Source organism: Sus scrofa, chromosome 6 (assembly GCF_054392235.1).
Source record: "Sus scrofa isolate SSC_HxYL_T2T_F1_AM1 chromosome 6, Sscrofa_HxYL_maternal_Yorkshire_Landrace_v2.0, whole genome shotgun sequence".
NCBI classification, from domain to species: domain Eukaryota; kingdom Metazoa; phylum Chordata; class Mammalia; order Artiodactyla; family Suidae; genus Sus; species Sus scrofa.
Window position 1 is genome coordinate 113,486,252 of NC_139388.1, and position 14,249 is coordinate 113,500,500.

A 14,249-nucleotide genomic window follows, 5' to 3' on the forward strand; every position below is an offset into this window, starting at 1 on the left:
CAAGTGGCTCGTGCTGGCCGGGCTGCAGCTGCTGCCCAGGAGTTTGAGTCTGAGCATCCCCTCATCCAGCCCCGCCAGGCCCCTGCTGCCAAGAAGGATCAGGCCACCTCCAGAAGGAGGGGACAGCAGCAGCCACAAAGGGAGTGGTGAGGAGAACAGCTGTCACAGAGCTGAAGGGGGATAAGGGGACAACAAGGCCCGGGAGGAGGTTCCCTGCTCACTTAGGGGCCCCAGTAACCCGACTCATGACAAAGGTCGCCCAGACACACAGCTTCCGTTTCTGAGGGAGGGCAGGACTTCCTAATTCTGAGTGATGCTCTGAAGCCGAGCAGGCAGGGCTACCCTGCCTCCGCCCCCAGCCCCCACACCTGTCTGACGTGAGGGTGCCAGCACTGTCCCCACTTTACAGATGACAGCACTGAAGCAGGGAGGGGGCATCTGCCTGAGGCTGAAGCAGAGGAGGCAGGACTCTAAGCAGCTCCTGCTCTGAACTGAGATACCGGCCCTGGAAAGTAACCTGCCCGACACCTCCTGTCCCTACAGGTGTGGCCTCCCTCAGCTCTGGGTCCCCCAGCCTCTGGCCTCACGCGGGCAGAGCCTGTGCGGACCTAACAGACTCATCAGGGAGAAGCTCGTGAAGCGGACAGCAGCCCTCAACTGCAACGCTCTCAGCCAGTGACCTCGGATGCGGAAGAGGACAACACAGCTGCGAAAGCATGAAAACGTAGGTCCTCATGCTGCGTGAAATTTTAAATATTCACATGATCTCAACTGCTAATGCACAGCAACAGAAAGAAGGACAAGGACATGTCCTTGGTGAACTCCAACTTTCTGAAGTGACATGAATTCAAGGCCGTATGTGTAACTGCACCCCATGCCACGTAAGGTTCTATCAAATCCCTGCTACCAGGAGATGATCTGCTCATCAAGAAGGTTCAAGGAGAGAAATCACATGCATTAGCACCAAGTTCAAAGAGGTTGCAGGTGATGCACTAACATGCCACCTGCAAAGGGTTTGGTACAAATGTCAAGTCCAGGAATGCCTTCGATACCACCTTCCGGGATGTTCACCTGTTTGCTGTTCTTCTTCTCGTCGGTATTCTTCTTATCATTTTTTTTATAAGCGTCAAACGTGGCGGGGTCAACACTGTATAAACATTCTGTCCACTTCCCATAGAGGGCGCAGACCTTCTTTTTGCTGTCAAGAGAAACTGATATTTAGCCAACAATGAAATCAGTATTTTGCTGCAACTGCCTCATATTATAAAGATGCCGACTTAGTATCAGATCAAAGAAATTGATATTTTCTTGCAGAAGAAAGTTTTTCCACTTTGCTAAAATACTTGTTGACTAAGTAATGGCAGATTTTTAATGGTGACATTTTATTTAGTGAACGACACCTATACTGTTCAACATTTAAAAGGGAAACTTTTACCTTTTATCTTGAATGTAGCCTTCGACTTTGTGCAATTCCTTACCAAAAAGGCCACATGGCTTAAAATTCAAAATACATTTGTCCCCAGTCCTATAAAGAAAAGAGTAAGCTCAGGTTACATGGAAGAAGCAGTAGAGAACAGGGACCATGCTCTCCTTTCCAGCAATACCTGCCAGGCTCCACACAGAGAACCCTCATCCACAGTCAGTACTGGACCTGCCACGTAGAAAAGGGAAGCAAGGTTCATAAAGAATAAGTGACTGGGGGAGTTCCATCATGGCACAGTGGAAAAGAATCTGACTAGTATCCATGAAGAGTGGGTTCGATCCCTGGCCTCGCTCAGTGGGTTAAGGATCCAGCGTTGCCGTGAGCTGTGGTGTAGGTCACAGACACGGCTCAGATCTGGTGTTGCTCTGGCTGTGGCACAGGCTGGAGGCTACAGCTCCAATTCGACCCCTAGCCTGGGAACCTCCATATGCTGCAGGGGCGGTCCTAAAAAGACAAAAATAAATAAATTAAAAATAAGTGACTTGCTGCTATGGAATGAATGTTTTTCCCCCGAATTCATATGGGGAATCCCTAGTCCCCATGAGAGGGGATTTGAGGTCATAGGTCATAAGGGTGGAGCCCCCGTGAATGGGATCAGTGCTCTCATGAAAGGAGATGCAAGATGACCTGAGGTCAGCCATGTCTCCAAACAAGAAGATGGCCAACCTCACACCAGGAAGACAGCCTTCACCAAACATCTGATCTGCTAGCGTCCTGGCCTTGGACTTCCCAGCCTATTATGTCCCAGTCCCATGAGACATAAATCCCTACTGTTGGCGCCACCCAGTCTATGGCGCTGTTACAGCCACCTGAGCCAACTAAGACACCTGCCTAAGGTCACAAAGAAGGATCTGAACACAATTCAACTTTTATATTCCTCCTGTCATCCAGCCTCATGCGAACAACAGAAACTGAACAGAATCAGCAGTGTGTGCCGGGGAGGTGAGGGTGAAGGCTGTGGGAGCCCTGAGCTCTACTAGAACTTTTTAAAAAAGACTGCGGAATCCTCTGAGGACAACTGAAGGGACCAGTGAGGACACCACAGTGTCTTACTTGTGGTTTGTGATCTCCACGTTGCCGTACTGCTCAATCCACAGTTTACCCACAATGATATTATGTACACAGCAGGTAGGATTTGTCCATGTGTAAGCTTCGTTGTGTCTGGAAAACAAAAAGAAAACCCAGACTCAGAAAAGTACATGACACGTATTATTCTGTTTAAAAAGTGCTTTTGCTGGGAGTTCCTGTTATGGCTCCATGGTAACAAACCCAACTAGTAGTACGCATGAGGATACAGTTCGATCCCTGGCCCCAGCTGGTGGGCTGAGGATCTGGTGTTGCTGTGAGCTGTGGTCGCAGATGTGACTCGAATCCCACATTGCTGCAGCTGCAGTGCAGGCTGGCAGCTGTACCTCTGATTTGACCCCTAGCCTGGGAACCTCCATATGCCGTGGCTGCTGCCCTAAAAACAAAAAACAAAAAAAAAAAAGTGCATTTGCCTCACATGCCATTACTCAGAATAACCAATCAGACTGCTGGAGACAACTCTAAGACTTAAAAAAACTCTCTTGGTGTTAACTCACCATAACATAGGCATCATGTTACTACTCTTACTGTTCTTAAAAGGATGCAAAAGCTTAAGAAACAAACTATACTTCAAGCAAACTCCGAATAAACTATGTGTATAATCATTTTAAGCAATCAAAAGTTTGGTAAAAACATAAAAACCAGAGGTATAAAATAAAGTTGAAGGTCAATTTAGTACTTTCCAGAGAGAATACTTGGCAGTTCAACCAAGGGGGAAAATTTATGTACATGAATAAGCTCCAGTTTTACCTGCTTTGCTTTTGAAAACATTTGTTTTACATCTTCACGCATTTATGTTTAAATTCATTTTTAATATATGAACAGTAAAATTTGCTTTTCTTGGTGTATCTAGCTCTGTGAGTTTTAGTGCATGTATACAGATCATGGTAACTACTACCACAATCAGAATACAGAACAATTCCATCACAGCCCCTCTAAATTCGCTCATGCTGCCCCTCTATAGTCAAACCCTGCCCCATCCCTAATCCCTAAACAACTCAGCTGTTCTGTTACAATAGTTTTGCCTTTTCCTGAATGACATTTAACTGAATGTCATATAACACTATGTAACCTTTTGAGATTAGCTTCTTCGGTTGTGTAATGTATTTTAAATTCGAGGTATCAGTGACTTTTTTTTTCTCATTTCTGAGTAGTATTCCACTGTATGGATGTACCATAGCTTAACCATTCACTCACTCAAGGACACCGGGTTGCTTTCAGTTTGGGGGGGTTATGAATACTACTACCATAAACAGCTGGGCACAGGTTTTTATAAAAACATAAGCTTTCGCTTCTCTAGAGTGAATGCCTACAAGTAGATTACCAAGTCATGTGGTTAACACATGGATAACTTGGTAAGAAACTGCCAAACCATTTCCCGGAATAGCTCTACCATTTTAGATTCTCACCAGCAGGCTGTTCTACATCCTTGACAGCACTTGGTATTGTCAGTTGCTAAAATTATTTTGACTTTGGACATTCCAATAGGTATACCGTGGTATATCATTATGATTTTACTTTTGTATTTCTCTAATGACTAATGCTGTTGAGTGTATTTTTGTGTGCTTCATTTGCCATCCATGTATCTCCTTCAGTGAAATAACTGTTCACATCTTTTGCCCAGTTTCTTATCGGGTTGTGTGTTTTCTAACCACTGAGTCTTGAGAATTCTTTATATACTCTTTATATACTATACAAGTCCTTTGTTGGATAAATGATTTGCAAATAGTATTTACTCATCTACAGCCTGTCTCTTTACTCTGAAGACTGTCTTTCACAGAGCAGAAGCTTTTCGTTTTGCGTAATCCAATTACCAATTTTGTCTTTTCAAAACTGTGCTTTGGGATTGTATCTTTATGATATCACTGCCTAATCCATGGTCATAAAAATTTTTTATGTTTTCTTCCCAAAGCTTTATATAGTTCTACCTTCTATTTTAGTCTATGATCTATTTTGAGTTCATTTTTGTTTCAGATGTAAATTGAGGTTCGTTTTTTAACACAGGCATGTCCAACTGTTCCCACAAGATGTGTGGGAAGAACTCTCTTCACCGAATTGTGTTTGCACCTTTATCAATGATCAATTGGCCACATTTCTGTGGGGTCAGTTTTTCGACTCTCTTCTCTATTCCACTGAAGGATGTATCTATCCTTCTGCCAATTCCACACTGTCTTGATTCTAACACCTTTAGCATCAAGTCTTAAAATTAGGATGTGGGAGTCCATTAATTCTGTTCTTTTCAAAATTATCTTGGTTGTTCTATTTCATTTGCTTTTCCATACAAATTTTAGAGCCAACTTCTTTGTATCTATCAAAAATCATCCTGGGACTTTGCATTTGGATTATGTTAACATAGATTATTTATAGATCGGCTAGGGGAGAAATGACATCATAATTACATTTAGGATTCCAAATTCAGTGAGACATAGTATGTCTCTCCATTACATGATATTCTTTGATTACTTTCATCAGTATTTTGCAGTTTTCGGCATGTGGATCTTGTAAATATTTTATCATCTTAATTCTACTAAAGAGCCTATCCCAGTTATTATATTTGTTACTGAATTTTTCAGCACTAAAATTTCCAGAAATACTTCTCTTTCTTTATTAGAATGTCTTTCCATTCATTCTAACAATGGAACATGTTGTAACAGCTGCTTTAAAGTCTGGTACAAATGTCAATATCTGAGTCGCACTGGGGTTAGTCTGTTGATTGTTTTTTCCATTGTGAGTTATTGAAATTTCTGTTTCTTTGTAATTTGGGATTGTATTCTGGACATTTGAATATTATGAAACTTGGGTCTTTTTTTTTTTTTTTTTTCCTTTTTCCTTTTAAGATCACACCTGCAGCACACTGAAGTTCTCAGGCCAGGGGCTGAATTGGAGACGCAATTGTTGGCCTACACCACAGCCACAGCAGGCAATGCAGGATCCGAAGTGCATGTGCAACCTACTCCATGACTTGTGGCAACATCAAAACTTTAACACACTGAACAAGGCCAGGGATCAAACCTGAGTCCTCAGAGACACTATACTGGGTTCTTAACCCACTGGGCCACTACATGAACTCCTTTTTTTTTTTTCCTTCTTTTCCATCTGGGTCCTCTTAAAATCTTCTGATCTTTGTTTTTATTAGGTACTAAGGTATCAACAGTGTTTCTGTTTCAGGACACAGGTCCTGACCTACTTTCCATGGCCTTTGAGACTACTACTGGTATAATTTTCAAAGTCTATGTAGTGCTAGTCAGAGCCACCTCTCAGGAGCCATTTAGGAACCTGGGCATCGGCCTACACAATTCAGATCTCAAGGCCTCCGATGTGCCACTTTGGTTATTTCAAAATGAGCAGCAGGATGAGCTTAGGAATTCAGACGTTACCTTGTGGAATGGCTTTCTTGGGCTCCCTCTCCTCTGTGCTCCCCCCACCCTCTCAGATAGTAGAGGCATCTTTCCTCTGGCCAAGGCCAGCAAGCTCTCTGCTGCACTTTGTACCTCCCAGGACAGGTCTCCCTCTGGGGCAAGGAGGTGAGAGAAAAAAAATAGAAAAAGAGTAATAGGAATTCTTACACTTCTTGAATCACAGAAGCCCCCTTATCCAATTCCTCAGGCCAATTAGGACTTTTCCTGAGTTTTACGTAAGTGTGTGATGGCCACTGCCCCCACCACCACAGAACTGTAGCTGTGGGCCTGGAACCTGCTTTGAGATAAGGCTGGATGAGAAACATAGAAAGGATTTCTCCTACTTTCTGCATCCTGCCAGGGTATCTTTCCCGGTGCTCTAACAAGAGAGGGCTTCTCCTGGGACTTTGCTGTCAGCTTCCACAATCCATTTCTGGGATCTGGGCTGCTCTGACTCTGAGCAAGGTTTGGGGAAGGGGGCAGGGGTGTTAAAACCAGGAGACTCACTGCTGGTCCTCAGGTTTTTCTCTCCTTCCCTAAAGGGGCTGTGATTATTTATTTGTCAGAATCTTCAGATAGTTGCTTTATGTCTTCTGTTCAGGGTTGTTGGACAGATAGGCTGGAGTGTGTTTACTCCATCTTGATGAGAACTGCAATTGATTTTGAATTTAAAGCTACATCTTTTCTTTTCTAAAAACTCTATTCAACTTATTCAAACTGAAAAAACAGAAACTGTTTACCATTTCTCCCACAGCCCACCTCTAGCAGCCACCAGCTTGTCTGCTGTATCCATGTGCTTGGTTGTCTTTTTTTTTTTTTTTTTTTTTTAAGTTATGTAGGAATTTATTTTTTAGGTTTCACATTTAAGAGAGATCATACAGTGTTTGTTTTTTGCTGACTTATTTCACTCAGCATGATGCCCTTGAGGTCCATTCACATTGTCACAAGTGACAGTATTTCATTCTTTTTTTCATGGCTGAATAATATTCCATTGTGGGCATATACAACACAATTTCTTTATCCATTCATCCAGTGATGGACACTTAGTTTGTTTCCATATACTGGCTGTTGTATATGTTTAATAAAGTTTCAGTGAACACAAGAGTGCAGACACCTTTTCACGTTAGTGTTTTCTTTGGGTAAATTATCAAAAGTAAATTTGCTAAATCAAAGAGTAGCTCTATTTTTAATTTTTGGAGGAACTTCTAGGGGCCAGAACTTTCCATAGTGGTTGCACATATGTATATTCCCTCCCACAAAGTAGAAGGGTTCCCTTTTCTGCCCAACCTCACTAACACTTGTTATTTCTTTTTTGATAACAGCCATTCTAACAGATATGAGGTGATAGCTCCATGTGGTTTGATTTGAATTTTCCTAATGATTAATGAGGTAGAGCATCTGTTATTCATATGTATTTCTTCCTCAGAAAAATGTCTATTCAGATCTTCTGCCCATTTAATTGGATTTTTTTCACTATTGAATTGTATTAGTTTTTATATATGTTGTGTATTAGCCCCTTATCAGATATATATCAATTTCAAAATATTTTCTCCCATTCAGTAGGTTGCCTTTTCATTTTGTTGATTTATTGCACAGATCCCTTTTAGTTTGATGTAGTCCTATTTGTTAATTTCTGCTCTTGTTGCTTTTGGTGTCAGATTCAAAAAATCATTACTGAGACCTTTGTCAAGAAGCCTACTGCCTAATGTTTTCTTCTATGAGTTTTATGGGTTTTAGTTCAGTCAAGTCTTTAATCCACTTTCAGTTATTTTTGTGTGTGGTGTATGAGTGGTCCAGGTTCACTCTTTTGCACGTGCCTGTCCAATTTTCCCAATGCCATTTATTAAAGTGATTTTCTTTCCTATTGTATATTCTTGCCCCATTCATTGTAAATTAATTGCTCCTACATGCATAGGTTTATTTCTGAGCTCTCTATTCTGTTCCTTTTATCTATGTGTCTGTTTTCCTGCCAATATGATACTGTTTTAATTACAATAGCTTTGTAATGTGGTGAAATTCGGGAGCATGATGCCTCTAGCTTTGTTCTTTTTGAAGAATGCTTTGACTATTTGTGGCTATACTACAGTCTTCTGTTGTTGCATACAAATTTCAGGGTTGTCTGCTCTATTTCTGTGAGAAAAAAAGTCACTGGAATTTTGACAGGGATTGCACTGAATCTGTATGTTGCTTTAGACAGTATGGACCTTGCAACAATATTAATTCTTTCAGTTCATGAGCATGAAATTAAGAAAACAAACCCATTTACAACTTCATCAAAAGGAATAAAATATCTAGGAATAAATTTAGACAAGGAGATGAAAGTCCTGTATATTGAAAACTGCAAGACAGTAATGAAAGAAATAAATGAAAAGCTATTCAATGGAAATCTTTTTTTCAACTGTAAAAGAACTTTCAATTTACCTAATGTCTAAGATGTACCACACAATTATTTCAATATTTCTCAAAGTGAATTCATTTTGAAAGATGGTTAAACATTATCAACATGATACACAGAAAGCTTTTCTTATAAGAACTGTCACACAGTGATTAACTCTATTTTATCTTAAAATTGATCTGAACAAACACCACAGTCGAACATCAAGTTTTTTACATATACCTAGACTGATTAGCAATGGCTAGCTATTGCCACATTTCTCAAATTCTTTTAAACACAAGGAGATAATTTATACTCTGTAAAAGCAGTTTTTCTCCAGCTTCTGAACAAAGAGGTCAGATCTGTGTACAAGTATATAAATGAGTAGGTGAACATGAAAAAAAGTTAAAAGACTTGATTCCAACTCACTCAAGGAGCTCCAATGTGATGGTTCCTTTGGGTTCTGCTTCTACGCTCTTCCCCCAGAACTTCAGTTTGGGATAGATTGAGCCATGAAAGATGAAATCATTGTTTAATCCCTCAGCATGAAATGCACTAATGGGTGGGTGATGGCTGACCTGCTCGGAGATGAGTCTGAAACCAAGGTCATCCCTTGAGATTAAAAAAAAAGGAAGAAAAAAGTAATATCATAATCAACTCTTATCATGGAATGTGTGTATTATTGTCATTTCACAGTCAAAAAACAATGTTAAAGTATTAAGCAGGTCTGACAAACAATTCTTTGTTATCATCCTGATGAAAGAATAACTTAACATGAAAGACTGTACAAATGCAATCCAACTATTACATTGCAATGTTATTATAACTCTAGCCACTTGAATATATTAAACTAAAGACCCACAGTAATCTGGGTGATTTTCATGAGTTGGCAATATTAGCCATGTAAATTTGAAACTCATCATTCCATTTATATTAAGATAAAGAATCTAATGTGTTCCCTTTCAAACATCTGGGGAATAAGTGTGATCAAAACATGTGATGGGAAGAGAAAAATTCTGAAAAATTAAAGCCAAATGAATTGCCAAATTGTGTGTAAAGAAGCAAGTTATAGCAGGTAGACAGAACTGCATTTCTAGATACATTCATAGCCTTTATGCTAACAGTGTAAATCTAGGCTAATATATTTTATATGGTTATTAAAAAACCCAGGAGTTCCCTAGTAGCTCAGTAAGAATCCAGTGCTGTCACTTGCTATGGTGTGGGTTTGATCCCTGACTTAGGAATTTCCGCATGCCGCAGGTGTGGCCAAAAAGCAAAACAAGATGAAACAAAACACCCAATCATGTCTTATGGTCTACATAAGGAGAAAGAATGTTAATTAATTCCACAAGATCAGGAATACTGAAACCCTTGTAATTACTTTTAACAATGGCTCATTTTATGTATGTTTCCATATTTTTGACATAATCTCTAAAACGATATCATAGACAAACATCAAAGCTGTTAACTTGCTCCAGTCATACAAAATGTTGGCAATGCTCATAAAATAGACATCTATAATGTGTCTATGAGTGATAAAAATCATGCAAATTCAACTATCGACCTGGAATAGAGTGAAAGATCTTACCGCACTAACTCATAAGTCTCTCCCAGAAGTGGGTTGAAAGGCTTTCCAGTGCGTTCCCACTGGGAAGCAACAGCAGATACAGCGAACGCAGCTACACACTGAGGACAGAGCATTAGGAGATGTTAAAAATAGCCTCGCCTGCTCCTCATTCTTTCGGGAACTGAAATTCTGCTGAAGACAGTAATTTACAAAATGGTTTTGAGGAGTTTAAATTGCTTTGTATTTTTAACATGGCTTAATAAGCAACTTAATAAGCAAATGTGGATATTCAGAGTGAAAATTACTCTATCTCTTCCTATAGGTCATTCCCAGCTGTGCTTTTTATAACAACCCTGAGAGCCCTCCATGTTCCTCTCAAGGACTTTAAAGAACTCTCAAATCCGAAATCACTTTTCATTCCTTTAAAATTTCTAAAAAGGACAACACTTTAGGATGGGGCAATGAGAAAAAATTAAATTGGTACCAAGTCCAACATTGGCAACACTGATTTATATAAATGAAAGAACAGAAAGGCTCCATTTAGAACACTATTGCTCTGTCTGATGGAGAACAATGTATCTACTATACTCTCCTTGTGTCTAGTCCATCCGTAAACATCGCATACACATTTTCAGAAAAAAAATTAAAAAGTGTAATTCCTTGTTGTCCTGTGTTTTACCCTATAACAGTATGTGTGTCTTTCTATATACACATAAGCGTAAGTATACATATTTATGTGTGTATGTCTATGTTCATTCCTTCTTGGAAATACTCTGAGAGTCTGAAGCAAAGGTTGAATTTATCCCCCAACACAAGGCAACTTTCTAAAACAAGGACTCAGAAACAGCTCACCAACATCCAGGTTTGGTTTTGGACCACCTTCTGCTTCTCTTGTAACTGTCATTGGTCTTTCAACTATGGTGGCACTGTGACTGGAGGGTGGCAGGGAAGGAACAGAGAGGACACTCCCAACACAGTGACTACGTCTCAGTAACATCTCCCAACCTCACAATGGACTTAATGTGAATTCTGTGTCTCTGTGTGTGTGTGCGTGCTGAGAGCACAGATGGGCTGCTGGCACAGAAGTCTTGTGAGACTTTAAACCTTTCCCAGTGCTTGCTTGACACATACCTGCATCCTTTCCACAGGATCGGCCAGTGAACTGGCCTTGTGGATGAGGTATGTATGCTCCATATATTCAGTGAGTCGTTGGAGGAAGCTCAAAGGTTCGTTAAATATAACGGGCATGGTGATCTTGGAGAGCTCCTATTTAACAAGAAAATGGAAACTGTGATGGTCAACATTCACGGTGAACGCATCTGCTGCTGTCTGTACAGAACACGTACCTGGTAAGGAAATAAAAGATTACCCAGTCTACTTGCAATTGACGGGTGGGCAATGAGATGATGATGATTAATGAGAAGTCTGCCTCAGATTATAATTAGGAAATGGCATACAAAGGTGATAGAGACACAAAGACCAAAAATCTTCATGGTTGGCTAAGGAGCAATCGCATATACCATTTTTGTGGATAATTTTTCAAAGAAATTTCAGACTCTTTTTGACCAACATTGAAATTTTCTGAGCATACCAATCTACTCTATGTTGTGAACTGGGGTACTAAAAGGGTGTTGCCTATTTCACAGACTAGATTTTAAATTCTGTCTGCTAGAATAACACAATCACAGTAGACTTCCAAAAATATCAATGAATGAGCAGGGGTCCTCTGATCTGAACTGCAACCTTTCAACTATGTTTACCATATCCTGCCACCCAACAGTAACACCATGAGTTCTTTAAAAAATCAATTAGGTAACAAACTTATCATGGTTTTCTCTGGAATATTCCAGCGGTCTCCCCAACCTTCCACCTACCCTTATTTACCTTTCTGGTGGGAATCAGGTCTTTCACGAAGCCTTCTGACTAGAGTCACATAGTCAGGTGACGAACCCCAAGGCACCATCCAGGTTGAATGCCACCTCTTAGCTCTGACTTCCTCCCTCTAATCATCCACTCTTGGGAGTTCTCATAGTGGCTCAGTGGTTAACAGACCTGACTAGTATCCATGAGGCTCCCTGGTCTCGCTAAGTGGGTTAAGGATCCAGCATTGCTGTGAGCTGAGGTATAGGTGGCAGACGTGGCTTGGATCTGGCGTTGCTGTGGCTGTGGTATAAACCAGCAGCTATAGTTCCGATTCAGCCCCTAGCCTGGGAATTTCCATATGCCACCTATGCAGCCCTACAAATAAAAAAGACAATAAATAAATAAATAAATCTGCTCTTACGGACCTGCACAACTAAAGTAACCCTCACAAAACTACAATTGGAATGCATTAAAAAGAATAAGCTGGGAGTTCCCTTCATGGCTCAGTGGTTAACAAACCCGACTAGGATCCATGAGGATCTGGGTTCGATCCCTGGCCTCACTCAGTGGTTTGGGGATCCCGAGCTGCTGTGGCTGAGGCGCAGGCCAGCAGCTATAGCTCCAATTTGACCCCTAGCCTGGGAACTTCCATATGCCATGGATGCGGCCCTAAAAAAATCAAAAAAAAAAAAAAAAGAAGAAGAAGAAAAAGAGGAAGCTCATTAACATAAAATACTGTAGAACACAGTCAGACATGCAGCAGCTCAATGTAATGAAAAGAAATGGTAGGTTTACTGCTGCCTCACTGGGAAGACAAGGAACAGGAATATGAGGAAATAAAGAAAAGAAGCCTCCAATGCATATACCCTGAGATCTCAGTAAGTGCAGAAATTCACTGTCGGGGCCAAGTCAAGAAAGTTGGGGCTACCAGGGCTTGTCTTAATTGAGATGTTTCAGACTCTCTTTCTTCTACTTAAAAATATCTTGAAGATATTTTTAAGGAGAAGACAAACAAAACAAAACTAATACTTTGCCATTGCTAATCTGTGCAGTGGTAAGAACTCAGAAATCGACTGAGTTCCACCGTAGGCTTTCTCCTTTACTAGCTGTGTGACTGGCGAAGTTAAACTCTAGCCAGCTTCCTTATCAATAACATGTCACTAATATAACAGTGTATATAATATAATCAACTACAAAGCACTGTTATAAGACTAATATTTGCAAAACACTTAGACCAGTTCTGGGAACATTAGTAAGTGCTATATGTATTTGTTAATTTTTCAGAAATCTATATACAGACATAACCATGAACTATTCAATCTTATCTTTTAAAACATGAGAAAACATGGTTTTAAAGTAAATTTCTGTAAGGGGAATTTTTGGGTCAAAGGTGTGTACTCATTTAAAATTTTTATAGTTATTATCAAGCTGAATGCCTTCCAAAAAGCCTGTATCAATTTCTACTTCTACCAAAGCTGCCCTGAAGTCAGATTTACTTTTAACATTGAAAGGAGGAGCGCTACTTCCAATCTGTACATTCAATCATGTTCACTTTCTTTCTTTCTCTATTTTTTTGTCTCTATGGCTACACCCATGGCATATGGAAAATCACCAAATCACCAAGGAAGAGAGCAAGATGAAAGGAACAAAGGAATTACAGAAGAGTCAGAAAATACTGAACAAAATAGCAATAGTGAATCCACACCTATCAGTAATTACCTTGAATGCAAATGGACTAAATCATCCAACCAAGAGACACAGGGTGGCTGAATGGATTAAAAAAATCCTAAAACCAAGACCCAACTCTGTTGACTACAAGAGATTCACTTCAGCTCTAAGGGCACACACAGATGGAAAGCGAGAGATGGAAAAAGATATACCATGCAAATGGAAACAAACAAACAAACAAAAGCAGGGGTAGTTAGACAGAAGAGACTTTAGGCCAAAGGATGTAATAAGATACAAAGACAGTCATTATGTAATGTAAAAAGGTCAATTCATCAAGATGACATAACAATTATATTTATGCACCCAACATGGATGCATAGAAAAACAAACATTAACAGATCTTAAAGGAGAAACAGCAATACAATAAAAGTAGGGGATTTCAATACTCTACTTTCAACAAGGTATATGTATCAGATAGAAAATCTTAGTAAGGAAACAACAGGCTTAAACAACACATTAAATCAAAAGACCTAAGAGACATACACAGAACATTCCATCCAATAGTAGAAAACACAATTCTTCTCAAGCATACCTGGGACATTCTACAGGATAGATTGTATATGAGACCACAAAATAAGTCAGTAAATTAAAAAAGACTGAAATCAAATCAAGGATCTTTTCTAACCACAATAGTATAAAATTAGAAATAAAGTACAAAAAGAAAACTAGGAAATTCACAAATATGTGAAAGCAAACAACAAGCTACTGAACAATCAGCAGTCCAAAGAAGAAATCAAAAGAGAAATAAAA

General features: G+C 39.9%; 1 protein-coding gene across 15 annotated transcripts in view; it reads right to left on the bottom strand.

The window, feature by feature from the left end:
* OSBPL1A (oxysterol binding protein like 1A) overlaps positions 1-14,249 on the bottom strand; it is a 221,190-nt gene that overhangs the window by 7,972 nt on the left and 198,969 nt on the right. For 14 of the 15 annotated variants that reach the window (XR_014807738.1, XM_084964350.1, XM_084964346.1 and 11 more), the window contains 6 exons: positions 11,040-11,174; positions 9,930-10,027; positions 8,771-8,953; positions 2,537-2,644; positions 1,436-1,525; positions 1,072-1,198 (listed from right to left, as the gene is read on the bottom strand). Coding sequence is in view for 13 of the 15 variants with exons in the window: in XM_084964350.1 (XP_084820476.1) it covers positions 1,072-1,198; positions 1,436-1,525; positions 2,537-2,644; positions 8,771-8,953; positions 9,930-10,027; positions 11,040-11,174 (741 nt within the window). In the remaining 2 variants the exon portion in view is untranslated. Of the gene's footprint in view, positions 1-1,071; positions 1,199-1,435; positions 1,526-2,536; positions 2,645-8,770; positions 8,954-9,929; positions 10,028-11,039; positions 11,255-14,249 lie in introns of all 15 variants that reach the window. The other variant, XR_014807736.1, reaches the window with a different exon arrangement.